General features: G+C 44.2%; 1 protein-coding gene across 1 annotated transcript in view; it reads left to right on the top strand.

Annotated features, from left to right (window-relative positions):
- arhgap31 (Rho GTPase activating protein 31) overlaps positions 1 to 21,210 on the top strand; it is a 53,349-nt gene extending 32,139 nt beyond the window's left edge. Inside the window, exons 4-13 of the mRNA XM_083760991.1 lie at positions 1,495 to 1,577; positions 2,680 to 2,787; positions 5,930 to 6,072; positions 8,244 to 8,499; positions 10,908 to 11,029; positions 13,439 to 13,495; positions 15,054 to 15,459; positions 16,692 to 17,026; positions 17,912 to 18,060; positions 18,184 to 21,210. Of these exons, the coding sequence (XP_083617117.1) occupies positions 1,495 to 1,577; positions 2,680 to 2,787; positions 5,930 to 6,072; positions 8,244 to 8,499; positions 10,908 to 11,029; positions 13,439 to 13,495; positions 15,054 to 15,459; positions 16,692 to 17,026; positions 17,912 to 18,060; positions 18,184 to 20,427 (3,903 nt within the window). The 3' untranslated portion in view covers positions 20,428 to 21,210. The remainder of the gene's footprint in view (positions 1 to 1,494; positions 1,578 to 2,679; positions 2,788 to 5,929; positions 6,073 to 8,243; positions 8,500 to 10,907; positions 11,030 to 13,438; positions 13,496 to 15,053; positions 15,460 to 16,691; positions 17,027 to 17,911; positions 18,061 to 18,183) is intronic.
- The last annotated feature ends 349 nt before the right edge of the window (positions 21,211 to 21,559 follow it).

The raw sequence follows: 21,559 nt of genomic DNA, 5'->3' as shown, positions 1-21,559 counted from the left end.
CTGCTTGCTCACCCAAACACATCTTTGTTTTTTACTAAAACTACAACATGACGTCACTGAGCCACTGTGGTAAGCGACTCACCGCTCACCCAAACACTTCTTTGTTTTTTACTAAAACTACAACATGACGTCACTGAGCCGCTGTGGTAAGCGACTCACCCCAGCACTTCTCTGTTTTTACTAACCACCGTCTCGCTCATGAGGGAGGCGGGGCCCTCCTAAACCACTGTTTAGGTGATGGACTATATGAGTGCCTAGTATCAGAACCACTGTTTAGGTGATGGACTATATGAGTGCCTATAGTATCAGAACCACTGTTTAGGTGATGGACTATATGAGTGCCTAGTATCAGAACCACTGTTTAGGTGATGGACTATATGAGTGCCTAGTATCAGAACCACTGTTTAGGTGATGGACTATATGAGTGCCTAGTATCAAAACCACTGTTTAGGTGATGGACTATATGAGTGCCTAGTATCAGAACCACTGTTTAGGTGATGGACTATATGAGTGCCTAGTATCAAAACCACTGTTTAGGTGATGGACTATATAGTGCCTAGTATCAAAACCACTGTTTAGGTGATGGACTATATGAGTGCCTAGTATCAGAACCACTGTTTAGGTGATGGACTATATGAGTGCCTAGTATCAGAACCACTGTTTAGGTGATGGACTATAGGGGGAGAGAGAGAGAGGGGAGTTGCACCACTCGGTTCACACGGGTGTGATTTTTAAACCTGGAGCTACTGTACAAATCCATACGTTTTATGTTCCCCGCCCAACCGAGAGAGAATGCAATAATGTCCAGTAAAGATCTAGTCTTCTTATAGTGTCCAAATGGTCTGCTTCAAATAACGTTGTTGACATTGTCAACCATGTCCTATACTCAGAGGGCGAGTACAGACCACCTCCAACAGCTGCACATGCAGGCTATAGTATAATATTAACATGGCAGTTATAAGTTAACTAACGTTAACTTATGTCAAGTACTGTACTTTGCACTGCAGTTGTATAATTAAGCTTTATCATTAGACTGGAACTCACCTATGCTTTCTATGGCATAGGCAGCTCCCGGTAGGATCCGCCGGGAGAAACTAGGCACAGCTGCTGGACATGAGACTACCGTAATTACTTAGAGCGACAGAGAGAGAGAGAGAGAGAGAGGAGTGTGTGTGTGTGTGTGTGTGTGTGTGTGTGTGTGTGTGTGTGTTTACGTGTGTGCGTCAATTTAACAAAGATGCAGACAATCAGAAATCAATTAATCAACAGAGTGAGCGACGTTTGCGCTACTCTATGCCGAATTGAAGTGGACTCGGCCCCCTAGACTTATTTTTTTTCTCCCTATAGAAAAAAAACAAAAAACGTCTGGGTTTCCGAGGCTGCTTTATCATTACCTCACCCTAAATAAATAGTCTGGCACAATAAAGCACCGTTGTCGAGTCAGTGTAATCATTTCCTCTTCCTTCTACGTCTACTTCCTTCCTGTCCACACAGGAAGCTGTGTCCATCCAGGACGACCATGAGAAGCTGCTACGTATTCAGGGAGCCATCAAGGAGCTGCCCGTGCCCCACTTCAGGTGAATGAACCCCTCAACTCTCAATCCATTCTGACCTGAGATCAGATTCTAAAAATGTCTACTACATCCTGACAGTTTTCCATTCTGACCTGAGATCAGATTCTAAAAATGTCAACTACATCCTGACAGTTTTCATTCTGACCTGAGATCAGATTCTAAAAATGTCTTCTACAATCTACATCCTGACAGTTTTCATTCTGACCTGAGATCAGATTCTAAAAATGTCTCCTTCATGTCAGTCGATTTTTAAAAAATAGCAGACCTACAAGCTCATAGCGCGCCACTCTGTGGCGCGCTATGAGCTTGTAGATCTGCTATTTTTCAATAACTAAAGCACAACGTAATGCTAACACCAAAATGGGTTAATATGCTAGCTGGTTCCCAAACTGTTTCATGTCAAGGACCCCCAAATTGACATTCATTAGCCCCCATTTGAAAACATATGCCAGGGACCCCCATAAGAGAAGGTTTGTACGGCTCTAGCAGTGATTCAAGGCCCCCCTAGTTTGATATGCAATAGGGTACACGGACCCCCATTGAATGACATTTCTATCTCTGAGACCCCAATTCATATTGTAAGACCAAAGTTGATTTAACTCGGGAGGTCGTACAAATGGAACCAAATGGACCCTTATGGGTCTGTAACTCAGAGTGTACAAATGGAACCAAATGGACCCTTATGGGTCTGTAACTCAGAGAGTGTACAAATGGAACCAAATGGACCCTTATGGGTCTGTAACTCAGAGAGTGTACAAATGGAACCAAATGGACCCTTATGGGTCTGTAACTCAAAGTGTGAACACAGCATTTTGCATTGAACACATTTGTTTATAAATCCATGTCGTTAGACCGCACCTCCACTAGATAAAGAGTGCTGGGTTGAGCCCCGAAAAGAGCTGATCTACAAGCTCTCAACGCATCAGAGCTGGGCGACGCGTTGAGAGCTTGTAGATCTGCTATATTTTTGTCCAAAAGTGCCCTCTTACGGAATGTCAGCCCCCTGCCTCTCTAACACTCTCTACTTAGTTCCATTCCAGCACAGAGAAACCGTAGCAGAATGTTTTATCTGTGTGAATTCTTCTCTCCCCATGTTGCCATGCAGGACTCTGGAGGTCCTGGCCAAACATCTGGCCCACCTGGCCACCCTGAGCTCCCAGACCAACATGCACGCACGCAACCTGGCTCTGGTGTGGGCGCCCAACCTGCTCAGGTCAGTGCACTAAATACCAGCACTTAAGTTCTGAAAGCGCGGTCTGGGGAGTCAGCTAGGTCGGGAGGTAACAGGGGGTGCACGGCCCAAGAACTAAGACGTTTGGGGGCCGCTGCGATCTGATAGTAATGGTTGTTTTGAGTGTTTTAACAGTGGTCTCCCCATCTCTCCATCTCTTCAACACTTAGTATATTAAAACAATTGCCGATATACACGCTCATAGCTCGGCACGATGCCACAGGTTGTGAGCTTATTATATTTCGAAATGTTGTGGAAAAATCTTGAAAGATTATGAAATGTCTTCTCTTGGCACAATTTTTCGGATGGGGGCTCCACAGCCAAAAATACATATTGACATTTGACATTGACTTGAAAATGATGTCAACATGTTATGCAACACTGGATAAACACATGATGCCAAATCACTACAAACATTCCTTCATAAAATCATAGTACGGTTCAGTCAATCAATATAATATTCAATTTCTAGCTTTTGTGTAATAAAACAAAAGCTATACTCTAGAACAGTGGTTTTATTTATTCATCATTTGAGCCACAGACCACACGCCTCTCAGACCCAGGATTCAAACTCGGGTCCCCCGTGTGAAAGTCTAATATCTTAACCACTAGACCAAAGGGATATGCCTATGGACTGGAGCACGGGAGATATATCTACATTGTTGTCTCCACCAGGCCGAAGGCATGTGGGGAGAGTATGTTTTGCACTCCGTCCGTCCGTTTGTGTGTCCGTCCGTGTGTCCGTCCGTGTGTCCGTGAACAGCTAATCTCGGCCACCGTTAACCCGGTCGATGCCAAATTTTGCACACACACTCCCTGGATGCCAACCATGAACCTCTGCCCCAAACTTTCCAGAACGGCCTGTTATAGCGCCACCAGGAGGCCGCTTTGTGCAAAACAACCCGGTCGATGCCAAATTTTGCACACACACTCCCTGGATGCCAAGATGAACCTCTGCCCCAAACTTTCCAGAACGGCCTGTTATAGCGCCACCAGGAGGCCGCTTTGTGCAAAACAAGTTTTTGCACAGTACACCTACAGATTTTGTCCAAACATCACGCAAATTGGTACACAGTCTCTCTAGAGCCATTCAACGAAACCGGTCTTTCAGATTTCTCAGACTCCATCCTGATTGGTTAAGATTGGCTTCCAAAGTTCACAGGAGTGCTCAGTTTCAAACAAAATGCTGCAAATCATGAACACATCGCGTGATTTCCGTGAAATTGTGCACCCACATTCCCACTAGGCCGAGGACGAAATGCCACATGAACAATTTCAACTCAGCCTCAAGGTGGCGCTATAACTGGCCGAAAAGTGTTTTTACCTCTAACTGCACGGATCTGTGGATAACCTGGTGGAGACCTGTGCCCGGAAGGGCACTTTTTCTAGTTTTTCATTACATCAGCGCTCGCACACTGACTTCTACATCCAATTTATAGTTTATTCTCAGTACATTAAATCATCCACAGATTATTCATTGCGGTCGCAGCATTGGGTGTGGTTTAGTACTACGGTATTAGTGATTTACACACATGTATTACACAACAACTTTCTGTCACTCGGTAGAAATGTGCGTTGGTGACGTTGTGTTATAGGAGAATATGAACACACCGCCAGCAATAGCAAACTGCACAGGAACGGTGGTGGAAAAATGTACTCACATGGTTTACTAAAGTAAAAGTATCAATACTGCAATGTAGAAATACTATACAAATACATAGTGTGGAATACAAAATTCACTCGAGTAAAAAAGTACAAAAGTATTGGCATCAAAAGGTATTCTACCTATATGGGAAGCGAGCTGTTTGCTTCCATTTGCGGATTTCTGTTAACCCATTCTGACCTGAGATCAGATTCTAAAAATGTCTTCTACATCCTGACAGTTTTCCATTCTGACCTGAGATCAGATTCATACGAGGTTTCCACTGGACACACACTGGTCTGATTAAACCATTCTGACCTGAGATCAGATTCTAAAAATGTCAGTCGATTTTTCAAAAATAGCAGACCTACAAGCTCGTAGCGCGCCACTCGGTGGCGCACTATGAGCTTGTAGATCTGCTATTTTTAAATAGCTAAAGCATAACGTAATGCTAACACCAAAATGGGTTCCCGCGCAAAATGGGTTAAAAAATGAAATAAAATAATCACTCCATTCCCATTGACAATGACATGCATTGGCAGAATCCATCCTCATAGGTAGAATAAATGTGCGGTGTGAGCCTGCCCTTTCAAAAGTTTTCAAAATGTATAAAATATCTTTTGAAAATAGCAGATCTACAAGCTCACAGCAGCCTCACAATCGCGACCCATTGCGAGCGTGACGAAATGTCGGCTGATGTGTGTTTAGTAATAATAATCAAAATCTACAAAGTAAAGAAGTGACGTAAGTTTTAAAATAACTGTTTTGGAGTCAAAGTATAATATTTGCCTCTGAGATGTAGTGGAGTACATGAATTAAAAACCCAGGTCTAATCATTGTACAGTAAATGTACTTTTGAAATGTAAAGAAACTAGGTGTCTAACGTGACCAGCCGTCCATGTTGTTGTTGCTCATCTGTGAATATTGTACGCACACACACACACACACACACACACACACACACACACACACACACACACACACACACACACACACACACACACACACACACACACACACACACACACACACACACACACACACACACACACACACACACACACACACACACACACAGAGAATGCCTAGAGAATTGTTAAAAAATATGCTAGTGGTCCAGAGCTAAGAAAAGACAAAAACCTTACATCATACAAAAGACTAACACAGATCACACGTTATATTCAGCGTTCCTCTCACTTAACCCATTTTGTGCGGAACCCCTTTTGGTGTTAGCATTATGTTATGCTTTAGCTATTGAAAAATAGCAGATCTACAAGCTCATAGCGCGCCACCGAGTGGTGCGCTATGAGCTTGTAGGTCTGCTATTTTTGAAAAATCGAAGAACGACTGACATAGAAACATAGCCTTTTCAGAAAACTGTCAGGAAGTAGAAGACATTTTTAGAATCGGATCTCAGGTCAAAATGGGTTGAAAAGAACACCATCTCTTCTTCCTTTCATGTTTTTCTTTCTTTTCTTGCAGATCTAAAAGTATCGAGGGTCCGTCGTGCAACGGAGACATGGCTTTCCAGGAGGTCCGAATACAACAGTCTGTGGTGGAGTTTATCCTCAACCACACAGAGCAGATCTTCAACCACGCCACCATGACACCCAGACCCAACGGAGGTAATACATATCAGATCTTCAACCACGCCACCATGACACCCAGACCCAACGGAGGTAATACATATCAGATCTTCAACCAATGCCACCATGACACCCAGACCCAACGGAGGTAATACATATCAGATCTTCAACCATGACACCCAGACCCAACGGAGGTAATACATATCAGATCTTCAACCACGCCACCATGACACCCAGACCCAACGGAGGTAATACATATCAGATCTTCAACCATGACACCCAGACCCAACGGAGGTAATACATATCAGATCTTCAACCATGACACCCAGACCCAACGGAGGTAATACATATCAGATCTTCAACCATGACACCCAGACCCAACGGAGGTAATACAGATCAGATCTTCAACCATCTGTGCCGAGAGAGTCACCACATGGATTTGCTTTGACAAAATGACATCCTCGCGCATATACTATTAACCCATTCTGACCGGGCACCCATTTTGGTTTCAGCATCATGTTATGCTTTAGCTATTTAAAAATAGCAGATCTACAAGCTCATATCGCGCCACCGAGTGGCGCGATACGAGCTTGTAGGTCTGCTATTTTTTGAAAAATCGAAGAACGACTGACATTTTTAGAATCTGATCTCAGGTCAGAATGGGTTAATCAGACCAGTGTGTGTCCAGCGGAAACCTCGTATGAATCTGATCTCAGGTCAGAATGGGTTAAATCATTGCTGTCGGACAGAAACTTCTTATCACCCATTATTTTATGTTTTTTTTAAATTCCGTAAATGAACGCCCTGCTTGATCATAACAGCATCAGGAATAGCAGATCTGGCATGCTCGAAATGTGTCACAAAGTGCCGCGGTTTGAGCTTGTAGATCTGCTACTTTTGATGTTTTTTTGAAAAGCAACCGTTTTGGGCCTCTGAGGTTTCCACCCGACAGAGACGATATACCGGTATGCAAACACAGGGTGCCTAAACTCAACTTATCAGGAGTTTTATTTTTATTTTTAAACAACTGGTTGCCTCGTTCTCTCTGTATGAATGAATGTGTTTAATAATAATGAAACTGTCAGGATGTAATAGACATTTTTAGAATCTGATCTCAGGTCAGAATGGGTTAATAATAATGAAACTGTCAGGATGTAATAGACATTTTTAGAATCTGATCTCAGGTCAGAATGGGTTAATAATAATGAAACTGTCAGGATGTAATAGACATTTTTAGAATCTGATCTCAGGTCAGAATGGGTTAATAATAATGAAACTGTCAGGATGTAATAGACATTTTTAGAATCTGATCTCAGGTCAGAATGGGTTAATAATAATGAAACTGTCAGGATGTAATAGACATTTTTAGAATCTGATCTCAGGTCAGAATGGGTTAATAATAATGAAACTGTCAGGATGTAATAGACATTTTTAGAATCTGATCTCAGGTCAGAATGGGTTAATAATAATGAAACTGTCAGGATGTCATAGACATTTTTAGAATCTGATCTCAGGTCAGAATGGGTTAATAATAATGAAACTGTCAGAATGTCATAGACATTTTTAGAATCTGATCTCAGGTCAGAATGGGTTAATAATAATGAAACTGTCAGGATGTAATAGACATTTTTAGAATCTGATCTCAGGTCAGAATGGGTTAATAATAATGAAACTGTCAGGATGTAATAGACATTTTTAGAATCTGATCTCAGGTCAGAATGGGTTAATAATAATGAAACTGTCAGGATGTAATAGACATTTTTAGAATCTGATCTCAGGTCAGAATGGGTTAATAATAATGAAACTGTCAGGATGTAATAGACATTTTTTGAATCTGATCTCAGGTCAGAATGGGTTAATAATAATGAAACTGTCAGGATGTAATAGACATTTTTAGAATCTGATCTCAGGTCAGAATGGGTTAATAATAATGAAACTGTCAGGATGTAATAGACATTTTTAGAATCTGATCTCAGGTCAGAATGGGTTAATAATAATGAAACTGTCAGGATGTAATAGACATTTTTAGAATCTGATCTCAGGTCAGAATGGGTTAATAATAATGAAACTGTCAGGATGTAATAGACATTTTTAGAATCTGATCTCAGGTCAGAATGGGTTAATAATAATGAAACTGTCAGGATGTAATAGACATTTTTAGAATCTGATCTCAGGTCAGAATGTGTTTAATAACACTGATCCTTCCATAGGACCGGGTGTTGGTGGTGGTGGTGTTGGTGTTGGCGGCGTGGTGGCGTCATGCGGGGGGGAGAAGTACGCCACCCTGCCCCTCACCGCGGTGGGCCTGATGGGTGGACCCATGAAGCTGATGAGCCTGGAGGAGGCCCAGGCCCGCTCCCTGAGCCCCAACCACCCTCTGCACCGGGAGAGACAGAGAGAGAACAGTCTGCCCGACACCAGCAAGGCCCTGCTCTACCACACTGTCATCGACATAGGAGACAGCAAGTAAGACCACACTGTCATCGACATAGGAGACAGCAAGTAAGACCCCACTGTCATCGACATAGGAGACAGCAAGTAAGACCCCACTGTCATCGACATAGGAGACAGCAAGTAAGACCACACTGTCATCGACATAGGAGACAGCAAGTAAGACCACACTGTCATCGACATAGGAGACAGCAAGTAAGACCACACTGTCATCGACATAGGAGACAGCAAGTAAGACCACACTGTCATCGACATAGGAGACAGCAAGTAAGACCACACTGTCATCGACATAGGAGACAGCAAGTAAGACCACACTGTCATCGACATAGGAGACAGCAAGTAAGACCACACTGTCATCTACATAGGAGACAGCAAGTAAGACCACACTGTCATCTACATAGGAGACAGCAAGTAAGACCACACTGTCATCTACATAGGAGACAGCAAGTAAGACCACACTGTCATCGACATAGGAGACAGCAAGTAAGACCACACTGTCATCGACATAGGAGACAGCAAGTAAGACCACACTGTCATCGACATAGGAGACAGCAAGTAAGACAGCTGTAATGCAGATGTTTAACAAGAGCGTAACGTAAAATGAAACCAAATGGACCCATTAGGGTCTCTCAAGAGTTAAAGATAAGGGTCCATTTGGTTACAAACCCCCCTTCATTTAGCTGGAACACCGTAAAGGACCACCGGACAACTGGTTGAAAACCACGGCTTTAGTTATACATTTTCAGGACAGGTTCGTATGTTCAGGAGAGGAAACTCATACCGGATATAAGAATAAAGAGCAGACAAAATTGGGACTTGAACACTATCAAATTGAAGCTGACAAATAGGTTCTCTATATATGGATGAGATTGATGTCCCATCTGAGAATGTATCTTCTGTTTACTAAAGAGTTGGAGAAATAGGGAGACCAATACGAAACAAACACTAGATGACTGAATATGATCTGAATATACAGCTTTAACTTAAAAAAGGCTTAAAAAATCACTTACACCGATCTCTGAAAATAGCTGATCTACAAGCTGTACACCAAATCTCTTCAGTGACAACAGCAGATCTGCAACACGGTGTGTGAGCTTGTAGCTCTGTTTCTGCCAAATGTTGGCCTGTTACGACATGCTGCAGAGCAGGGACGTTATAGGGTTAAACATTCTGAATCTGTCTTCAGTGTAGGGCTTTAAGCAACTAGTCCACTATTCAACTAGTCAACTAGTAAATCAACTAGTTGACCTTGCTGGTACTAGTTGACTAGTTGATAAGGTTTTGTTTTTTTAAGATCAGCTAGAATGCTAGATTATAGTCACCAATGTACAGTTTTTAAATGCATTTACATAATGGGTAGTTAAACAACTAGTTGACTAGTAAACTAGGCAACTTGTCAACTAGTAAAAATCACTAGAAGTGAAAGCCCTACTTCAGTGTAGTGTGGCGCTTGTGAGAAACACCAGTATCACCTTACAATACATTTGCCAGTATTGTGTAAGGTTTAACTCACTATAGAATGGAAGTCATTTCAGAGAGATAAATACAAGGTAAAACGTAATAAATACACATGACAGGAACTGTGTGTGTGTCTTGTGTATTCTTGATTTTCCCAGATCCAGTAAAAAAATAATAATTCATGATTTCAGGCATTGGACCTATACCTCTAGTTCTCAGGATAAGAATGATTTCAACATTAATTGTTATTGCGATGCAAGTGTGCACGTCTTAACGTTGTCTTCGTCAGTGGTTTTCAACCTTTTTCATATCAAGGTCCGTTATTTATTCTGCATTTGAGCCACGGACCACCATTTGATGACATTTAGCCTCTAGACCCTAGACAGTAAGACTGAAGAATATTTTGTTGTCGTGAGATACGATTTTGTCCACAATTCCATGGTGTATTGATACGGTACGTCGGTACCATATGGTAACAGGCAAACGTTGATCAAAATAACATTTATTCTACATTCTCTAATTGTGTAGACTTCTTGTAAATGACGTTATGCCTCGCGCCGACGAGAATTAAAGCCTGGTATCGAGGCTACGTCATACCTATGTTTAACAATAATGTAACTCTCCATCATTAACCCATTTTGAGCGGTAACCCTTTTTGGTGTTAGCAATATGTTATGCTTTAGCTATTGAAAAATAACAGATCTACAAGCTCATAGCGCGCCACAGAGTGGCGCGCTACGAGCTTGTAGGTCTGCTATTTTTGAACAATCAAAGAACGACTGACATAGAAACATAGCTTTTTCAGAAAACTGTCAGGATGTAGAAGACATTTTTAGAATCTGGTCAAGATGGGTTAAGCTGGGGACCATCTGGACCCCACTAAAGGTTGAGGACCACATGGTTGAAATTAAACCTCTGGTCTACTTAAGGGTGTTAATCTCTCTCTCTCTGATCTGTTGTTCTAGGAGAAAGTTTTCTGGTAAATCAAAGTGGAAGTCCATCTTCAACCTGGGCAAGTCTGTGGGGGAGTCTAAAGGCAAGCTGAGCCGGAACGGCAGCGTTCTCATACGAGGACTGAACGTCACAGGTAGGCTAAACCTCGACGCAGAGGTGGTATCAATATTGCAGTACAGAAATACTATGTTTCAATTCAAAGTCTGCATAGTCGAGTAAAAGTATTGCCATCAAAATATATACAAAAGTGCCAAAACTATACTAGTTATGCAGAATGTCCGTTCTAAAATGTGTAAGTCTTTTGAAAGTAGTAAAACATAAATAAATAGGGCTTTGTTGTAATGATAATAACCGTAATCTACGTACTAGTAACTAAAGTTTTCAAATAATCGTAGTGGAGTAAAAGTACAATATTTGGATCTGAGACGTAGCGGAGTAGAAGTAAAAACGTATTGGAAATTGGACATAATATACTCAACTAAAGTACAAAATACCATGGCATATCCAAGCAGGGCGGCATTGGCCACAAGAGGGCGACATTGACTGCCATCTGCAGTGCAGACAGACTTTGCATGTCTTCAACTTGTTAATGTAATGTTACCTAGCTGGTGGTGGTGTTCAAATACCAAACCAAGAGAGGAATCTGCGAGCTAATTGAAGCCACATTCATTCTGTTTTGCACGAGCTGAGCAGGGCAGGGCAGGGCAGGCCACACGTAACATGGATGATTAAAACACCATGTCGTGACTTACAGAATGACATCATGTACATTCCCTTGCTCATTTTGTTTTAGAATGTTAATTGTTTAGGCTTAAACGATACCGGGGCAGCAGGTGAAGACTATTATCCAATACGTCAGATGTACGTGTTTTCTACTTTTCCTTTTAAGAAAACAACAATACCATGATTAGAAATGTCTTAAAACGTATTAAGAGCATGCTTAGAGACTGGCGAATAGTGATCTCGTCTGATCTCTTGGCTTACATGTTTTAAATGAAGAATATCAACTGTTGCCCTCCATGAGGCGGTTTAGAGTATAAGAAAAACAGACTAAAAAACTATTTTAAACTAACGTCGTTAATTAAACCAGAGGATATCTCTGATATCTCTGCTCCAAACATTTTTTTTTCAGGAAAAGAATTTTTTTTTTTAATAAAACCTTATAATTTTTTAAACGATGCAATTAAAGATCATTAAAGTTGGTGTTGTGACTTTAGATATTGTCAATTACTTGCATGAGAAGGAGAGAGGTGGTGGAGTTAGCTGTTTTAGCAGACAGTTTGAGGGTCCAATGGAGTTAAGAGGTTTTGTCCAAAGCGTTATTTTTTAACTACTTTCCATTGGTTCAATATTCTCGAATACAGACGTAAAGGGTGTTCAATAGCACTGATTCATGGAATAAAATCAAAAACCTCAAAAATGGAGTTATGAGGTTTCCTCCCGACAGCGACGAAATGATTATGTTCTTGTTCCTTTCCATGTCTTTGTCTCGTCTGTATCTTGAACGGTGACGTCATGGACACAAAACTAATGTCAGTGCAAGCTGACAATAACGTCGGATCGTATTCTCTCAGAAACAACATTTCACCTTTACATCTATATCATCTTTTCAAATGAACTGGCCAACGGCTCCGCTCAGGAGTGGATTAGCGAACGGGCAGGGGCATGCCGGGGGCCTCACTCACTGCACTCACTCACTCAGCCCAGGGGCCCAAGAGGAAGACAGCTAGGGGGGGCCCCTATAAGCCAGTGCCTTTGCAGAAACTGTCGCAGTTATTACATTTGCATTTTCTTGTCAAAGAACGTAGTCAGTCATGTCAATAACAGAGAGCCCCCAAAGCTCCTTCTATGAACCCTTTGGAGGAAGGAATGAGTCTCAAACATATTCATGTCAACAGAGCCCCCCCCCCCCCCCCCCCCCATCCGAAAAGCTGTTGTGCCAGCGGAGACCCCCGTGAAAAATGTGTTCCCGTTTTCACGATATTTTCAATTAAACCAATATCGAGGCTATAACTAATTTAGCAGGGGACCCCTTGGAACCCCCTCAAGGACTCCTGCAGGGGGTCCCCGCCCGGACACCACTTTGTGAACTTGACTTATACGTCATCATACGACAGGACCCCCCCCCCCCCACCCCCACATGCATGATGCCTGTGAGCTTTTAGACTTTTGAACACGCTGAAACAGTATTTCTATTCTATCCTAACATAAATAAGACATGATTTAATTATGCTTTAGCAGTTATTTCTGTGTGTGTTGTGTCGTGCTGTTTGGTGTAGTCATTGTGCTGTTGGCTGCCTGCAGCAGTGTGGGGGGCCTGTTCGGGTCCCTGCCCACTAATATACCCAAGGGGGCCCTTGGGGGCCCGGCAGTGAAGTGTCATTATCCTCCTATATGAGCTCCACCACCTCCGTATAACTTCATTCACAACTTTTATGAACACACATGGCACTGTGGGATGATTGACAGGCCTGTGAGAAAGCACGCTGCAGTGCATTGGATTTAAAGTCATTCAAGTGTCCCTTTTTTCTCCCCCTCACAGAAAAGGCAGCTCTTCGACCGTCCCGAAGTATGGAGTCGCTGTGCTCTCTACCAACAGGTATACGACTGAAAATGAAATGTGTTGAAATAGGAACAGTGCATGGGTTCACCAAAACACCAACACCAAAACAATCTAACGTTGTAAACTCATCTCCACAAAGTATGGACATTCTAAGCTTCTCTGTCGCATTTGAGGATGGAAACATATAGCAGTTTGGGTTGTGTAGTTAGCTACCTTGTTTTTTAATGTGAGTAACTGTTGAACTATTAGTGGCAACATATCTTGCTCTGTTGATATTCCAAAAATAGACTCCCAAAGTCGATCTTTTAGCACAAAATCAAACTGGTTGACACAAAATCAAACTGGTTGATTTTGTCAATGAACTGTGTAATATCACAAAGCCCAGTAGGCCTGCGCACACAAAAAAGTCCTACAGTAGGTAAACTTCTTGTTGATTTTCTTGAGTCTTTCTTCCTAATACAAATAGCTTAATGATCATGGTTGAATCTGCTTTGTTGCATTTTGTTTGTCACAACTTCAGAATTTAGAGTGACTTTGAGACCCGTTTCCCCATGCAATGTATAAGACAAAGTAATGATGACACTGTTGGACTTCTCAATGTTATCATGACAAGGTATAACTACACAACTTAAAGCTCTACCAAAGTGTCATTGTATACTTGATGGAAGTGCTCCAATCGATCGGCCACCGATCGGTGATCCACCGATATTCACTCCATCGACGAACAGCAATTTACCCGATCTGGAGAAACTGATCTTTTATATAATTTATTAAAGTGGTATAAAAGTCAATCCGATGCATAGTATATACTATCGTTTTGCATCTCTGTGACAGGCCTAAACATTCTCCCCTTCCCCCCCCCCCCCACACACACAGGAACGTGGGTTTTGATTTTGGAAATATTAAACTTTTACCCTTACGCACAAGATCGGTATATCGTCCGATCGTGAGAAAAACAGTCCCAAGAAACCTGATAGGAGCACCTCTGGCACTTTTTGTTACATTATGTTATACTTTAACTATTGAAAAATAGCAGATCTACAAGCTCATAGCGCGGCACCGAGTGCCGCGCTACGAGCTTGTAGGTCCGCTATTTTTTGAAAAATCGTGAAAATGTGGTTGAAATCTTTGAATATATATATTCTTTCAGAGTGAACGTTTTTAACTCGAATCTTTGCTTCTGGGGGGGAGGGGTCCCCTGGAACAACATATTTTCAGATGGGGGTCGGCGGGCAAATACACATATTTTTTGGAGTCCTTGACATGAAATTATTTGAGAACGACTGACATATAGAAACATGTATTTCAGAAAACTGTCAGGATTTAGACAACATTTTTTTTAATTTCGACGTTAGGCCTAAATGGGTTAATCAGACCAGTGTGTGTCCAGTGGAAACCTCGTATGAATCAGATCTCAGGTCAGAATGGGTTAATCAGAACAGTGTGTGTCCAGTGGAAACCTCGTAGGAATCTGATCTCAGGTCAGAATGGGTTAATCAGACCAGTGTGTGTCCAGTGGAAACCTCGTATGAATCTGATCTCAGGTCAGAATGGGTGAAACTCTCGTTAATCTGCCTCTTAATTTTTTTTCCAGACGACGACAGAACAGGAACGGGGTCGGGGGGGAGCGCTTCCAGCGGCGCCAACGCCAACAACGGCTCGGTTCTGGCGGCGCCGGGCCAGAAGTCCAGGACGCTGGGCTCCGACTCACTGTACGACCTGAGCGAGCAGGACCACGACGAGTGGGCCGGGTTCAAAGGGAGGGGCGAGGGGGAGGGGGCGACAGGAGGCTGCAGCAGCCCCGGGGGCGCCAGTCAGAGGGGTGGTGGTGGGGGTCCCGCGGCCTCGTCGTCGTCGTCGTCTCTGCCGTCCCAGAATAAAGCCCTCCCGGAGCAGCTGAAGGTCTTCAAGGGAGACGACCTCCTCCTCCGCGGCCACAAGCCCACCTCCCCTAAGAGCCGCCGGATGCTGTACTCTGGGTCCTCCTCACACCAGCCCAGGTTACTACAGTGTGTGTGTGTGTGTGTGTGTGTGTGTGTGTGTGTGTGTGTGTGTGTGTGTGTGTGTGTGTGTGTGTGTGTGTGTGTGTGTGTGTGTGCGTGCGTGTGCGTGTGCGTGTGCGTGTGCGTGTGTGTGTGTGTGTGTGCATGTTCCAGGGTATTTTCTTGTTTGTTTGTTTATTGTTTATTTTATTATTATTATTATTATTATTATTATTATTATTATTTAACCTATTTTGACCTGAGATCAGATTAAAAAAATGTCTTCTAGATCCTGACAGTTTTCTGAAAAAGCCTATGTTTCTATGTCAGTGGTTCTTCGATTTTTCAAAAATAGCAGACCTACAAGCTCGTAGCGCGCCACTCGGTGGCGCGCTATGAGCTTGTAGGTCTGCTATTTTTCAATAGCTAAAGCATAACATGATGCTAACACCAAAATGGGTTCCCGCACAAAATGGGTTAATGGGGGATTTCATATCATATCCACCCAAAATATTACGCTTATGAAATATTGACATATCTTGACTTGCCTTGCTTATACTTGACTTAACTTGCCTTATCTTTATCCCTATAAACTTCACCATTTTTCTTTTTTTTACTATTTCTTAAACCTTTTTTTATTTATTTCAAATAGCCGATCTACAAGCTCACAGCGTGTCAAGGTAGATACGGCTAGTTGAACAATTTCAAAAAAGTTTCTTTTTCAAAATTGTAAAATTTGGCTACCAAGTTTTTACGGTTTAAGGCGGCCTAAGATAGGGCCCTAAAACCAAGAACATGTTCTCTATAAGTTTTAGTTATTTGTGTACACAGTACACACACACACACACACACACACACACACACACACACACACACACACACACACACACACACACACACACACACACACACACACACAATACAGTATCATCATCATCATCATCATCATCATACTATAATTCTAACAATGTCTGTCTGTCTGTCGGTCTGTGTGTGTCAGAAACACCGCCGTAGCTCCTTACTGCCTGCACCAATCACTCACACAGGCATTGACCATATGAATATGGAGGGCGTAACGAAGACCTTTTTTCGATTTGACACATTAATGATTATTTATTAATTTATTAGTCAATTACAAACGCACCCAGGCAAATATCTCACAACGGGTAAGGGCTAGTAGTAACAAATAAATAAAGAAATCAATTCTAGTTTTCAACTATTTTGTTATGTTTTTCTGACGACACACACAGCTCCTCCTGCAGGCCTTCGTTCCCGGGGAGGATCTTCCCTCTGGAGTCGTCCCCGAGGCACCAGCGGAAGGCCGTCAACATCTCAGAGCCGTTCGCCGTGTCCGTGCCGCTGCGCGTGTCCGCCGTCATCAGCTCCAACAGCACCCCCTGCAGGGGGCCGGGGAAGGACAGCAAGCCCACGGCGGCCGCGGCGCCCGCCACGGCCGCGCTGAAGCCCGCCAGGGAAGCCGCCGCGGCCGCTCTCTCGGAGCGTGATGACGGCGGTGGCGCAGTGCCACCGGGGAGAGAGAACCAAGGGTCGTCCGAGGAAAAGAGCACGAGAGGCAGGCAGGAGGGTATGGCGCAGTGTTGTTTTTGGCAGCAAATCTCTATTTTAGTTTTAGTCATAGTCTCTTCAATAGTTTTCACTTAGTTTTAGTCACATTTTAGTCACCTGGAATGTTCTAATGTTTAGTCTAGTTTTAGTCGACTAAATGTCATATGATTTTAGTCGACTAAATCTACAGTTGATTTAGTCGACTAAAATGTGTTTTGACAGGCCTTGATGTCGTTGTAATGACATATTTTACACTTTGGTTGCATGCTGAAAATAGCAGATATACAATCTTGCAACGCGTCGCAGCGCGTTGATAAAACTGGATCTCTTGTCCACTAGTCCCTTCCTAACATTTTAGTCTAGTTTTTATTTGTTGACGAAATTGTCAGTATATTTAGTCTTAGTTTTAGTCATCATAGATTCGTTTTTATTTCGTTTTTATTTCGTTTTAGTCAGTGAAAAAAGGTAGTCGACAGACATTTTTCGTCTTAGTTTTAGTCGACGAAAACAACACTGGTATGGCGTGTTCTTTTTGTTTACTATAGTTGTTGTTCAGTGGCCTTGTGGTCAGAGCGTCCGCCCTGATGTTGGGAGGTCGGGGTTCGATCATACCAAAAGAAAACTGCAGCGTAGGGTTGGATTGGGGGTTAAGTATAAGTCCCTGCGACATACTAGCGTCATGTCCGGGGAAAAGAGGCGTACTTGTACATCATGTCCAGGGGATACACTTGTACATTAAGCTGCCTCACGCTAAATATAGCAACAGGAGATTTGCTCCTGTGTGCCACATGGCTCACCATTGTTTGTTGTGTTGCATTCATGGTGGTGAATCGCAGTGACATTCCTTTGCAGTTCTGCAAAAAGTGCAAAAGAATAACACCCGGTTTGTGTCTCTCTCTCTTAGATTGGAGTGGAGACATGCAGGAGGCTCAGAGAGGGCGGACGGACGCTGCTGAACTGGAACCGTCTTCCATTTCAAGTCCAAGAGAAGACAAAGACACAGCGCCATCTCCTGGGAAAGCGCTGCATAACCAGCCCATGGAAACACAACTGGTAAGCCCCTCACCAGCACATTACCTTTTTTTTAGAATGACTGTAGATAATAACATTGGTTTACTATTTTTACTATAAAATAATTCATAATAAATATATGTATACTCTATTCCGTCCTCCCAGGAAAAGGGATCGTCCCATAGCGGGAATGAATTATGGTCTGATGATCACCACCAAGAGCTGAAAATCACTGAACCTGAACTTGACATACTGGAAGAGACATTCAAGCCTGTGTTCGGTTCCTCGACCACCTGGGAGGACGTCCGCCTGAAGCCAAACGTCCACCCGAAGAGACGGTGCAGCTCTCCGACCCTCTCTCTGTTTTACAGAGAACAGGCTTCCGGTGCCACCACTGCCGATCTCTTCCCGTCCGCCGGAGCGCACCCTGCCAGAAAACAGCACTCGGAGTCCGATATCCTATTTTCATTTGACAAAGAGTTTGAGTTCCCGCTTGATGAAAACACACAGAAACCTCAGCCTTGTCCTCTCGATTCCAATGATAAGAAAGAGGACGAGCTGCATCGCGTTTCTCCAAATATTCCACCTCAGAAAATGGACAGAGCTGTCGATACCACACACTGGAAAGATGTCCCTGCTGCGCGCACCGGTTTAGAACTTCCCTCAGAAAGTCACGTCGTAGAAGCTCTGCCGACGGAAAACGCTAGCGCAGATACAGAGCCGTCGACCGCCGCCACGATCCCGGAGGAACCAGGGAAATGTGAAGTTCCTCAGGCAGACAAAACGTCCCCCGGCGAGACGCCAAAGAAAGACGCGACTCCCGAGATCGTGAAAGGAGTTCAGAGGCTATCGCTGCGTTTGAAGGACAGGCCCAGGACCTTATTGCTACACAACCTCGACGATGAAGACGTGCGGCGGAGTGTGGGGAACTTGGAAGAGTTGGACTTTGTGGAGTCCTGGGAGGATCTGAGCTCCACCAAACAGTGGGTCACCAGTCCCCTCCACGAACCTACAATAAGTGAATTGTTTGCTAATGTGCTCGCGGCGGAAGGTCTGAGCTCAAAGGAGGGAAGTGCCTCGCTCCCCTCATCGACATGCAACAAAGAACCTTACAAACCATGTCCTGCTAAGTGTACAGAACTGGTGTTGGGAAGCAATTCGCTCGCTTCCGGTGGAAAACCTGAGATTAAAGGGACCCCTTCGCAGCCTGAGATTAAAGGGACCCCTTCGCAGCCCTTACCCACCAGACTCGGAGCGGCCGCCGGTAACGCCACACAGACGCACGCGGCCAAGCTGAAACCTACGCCGGCATCGTCATCATCGCAGAGATTTCACAGACAGGCGTCTCACGAGGCGGCGTCTCCCTCCGAGAGAAGACCGGAGAACTGCCCGACGGCCAAACACAGGCCGACTTCCCTCAACTTGGACTTGGGCCACCGATGCATCCGAGACATCTCCAACCAGCAGAGCCACAGTCCCTCCAACCTCACCTCCTGCCAGCGAGGCTCGCTGACCCCGTCCGGGACCGGCACCGGCGGCGGCGACGGCTTTCCCCCGGAGCTGGAGCTGTTCCTGGGCGACCGGCAGGCGCCGCTGCGCCGGAACTCCGCGCCGCCGGTCAGCGTGGCGTCGGTGAGGACGGCGTACATGATAAAGACGTGCCAGGCCAAGGCGGTGCCCGTCATACCCCCCAAGGTGCAGTACAGTCAGATACCTCACTCCAGACACGAGAAGGACGCGGTCGACACGGGACAGACGAAGGGACAGGAGAAGGAACGCCCCAAAGTAAGCGCCGCCGCGGAGAAGAAGAAACCCAACAACAACAACGTGCCGCCGCCGCCGCCTCGGACCGCCGCGGACCTGAAGGAGGAGCTGGAGAACAAAGAGCCCGCCAAACAACAACAACAACAAAGGCAGGCGAGCAGCGCGGAGAAGACGGCGGAGGCTGCGGCGAAGACAATGGCGTTGTCGTCGTCGTTTCCCGCTCCGGAGCTCCCGGTGATGAGGAGGAAAAACAACAACAACACCCCGAAGGTGGACGTGTTCGTGGACTGCCCCGCCAGAGCCAACCGAGCCAACCTCCTGCAGAGGCCGTCCTTCAGGAACAGGCAGAGGCCTCAGAGTCTCATCCTGCTCAGCCCGCCCTTCCCCATCATGGACTACCCGTCTTCGCTCGGCGGGGACGACCACCACCACCACCACGGCGGCAAGACGCCCCTCTCGCCCATCAAGAGCCTGCCCGACCCGTCGGTCTTCTCCAGGGAGATGGCGGAGAACCTCAGGACGCCGGAGAACAAAATGACCATTCCAAAGAGTGGACAGAGGCTGGAGACGTCGACGAGCTGCTTCTACCAGCCACAGAGGAGATCCATGATCTTTGACAGCAGGAGCCACAGGCAGATTGAGTGAAGGGAGCAGGAGATCAGTGTAAATACATGTATAAGTGGAAGCGGTTGATTGAAAGAATAGCGTGGATGTTGTGTTGGCATGTTTTACCAATCCAAAAATGAATTTATATTTTGAATCGCTTAGAAAAATAAAAGAAAAAAACATACTAATGAAGACATCAAAGATCCAAGACGGGACTTGATGGCAAAGAGAGACACATTGAAGTCCGACTTCGTCTTTTTCTGGAACGTCGTGAATTCCTTCGTGGAGTTTGCATTCTTTTTGCTAAAGCTGTAAACTTTATTTATTCTTTTAATAACTGACATGTTATATGACGTGAACTTGACTCTTATACCATACAATGTATGCATTGGCACTGTGATCTACAAGTGGCGCGCGCTCTCCACTATTTAAAATGAAAGGAAATTGCGCTATATTTTATTGTACTTGTTTCAGTCGTGGAACTGATAGTATTCTATACACGAGATTCTAATTAACATGTATCGTTGTTTTCATTTATTCTTTTTTTTTAATGTTTTACTGCAAGTCGTGTCACGACTCACGACGCATTGTGAGCTCTCTCTCTGCGTAGAGATTTGGTTTAGACATCACATATAGTCTCACGTCGTAGCCACAGACAATCAGCAGTGGCGTGCACAGATAGACACTAGGGGGTGCTAGAGCACCCCCTGCCCTTTTGGCAATTTTGCTCTTAAAAAGAAAAGAAAAAATCTTTTTTTTTTCTTAATTTGTAGTGTGTGGACCATTGATCAAATCTTGATAAAAAAACGCTTCTACTATATTATTTAGGCCCCCACACAATCTAAAGCTATGTTTCTATATGTCAGTGCGGTTCTTCGATTAAAGTAAAATAGCAGACCTACAAGCTCATAGCGCGCCACTCGGTGGCGCTACGAGCTTGTAGATCTGCTATTTTTTTCTGCTGCTTGAGCACCTGCCCCTCTAAATGTCTGTGCACGCCACAGACAATCAGAGACCTCCAACCTATATGGATAATAATTATGTCTGGGAAATGTAAAGTATTCAGTGAATGAGCTCAAACTGGGTGGAAACAATTCAGAAATATGTAACATGACTGCATCGCAGAACCATTGCAAAGACCACCGGGCAGTCCTTCATACATACTGGGTCA

The sequence above is a fragment of the Protomyctophum parallelum genome (genome assembly GCF_964188405.1).
Source record: "Protomyctophum parallelum genome assembly, chromosome: 1".
Classification (NCBI taxonomy): Eukaryota; Metazoa; Chordata; class Actinopteri; order Myctophiformes; family Myctophidae; genus Protomyctophum; species Protomyctophum parallelum.
This window is presented reverse-complemented; position numbering and strand designations above follow the sequence as displayed.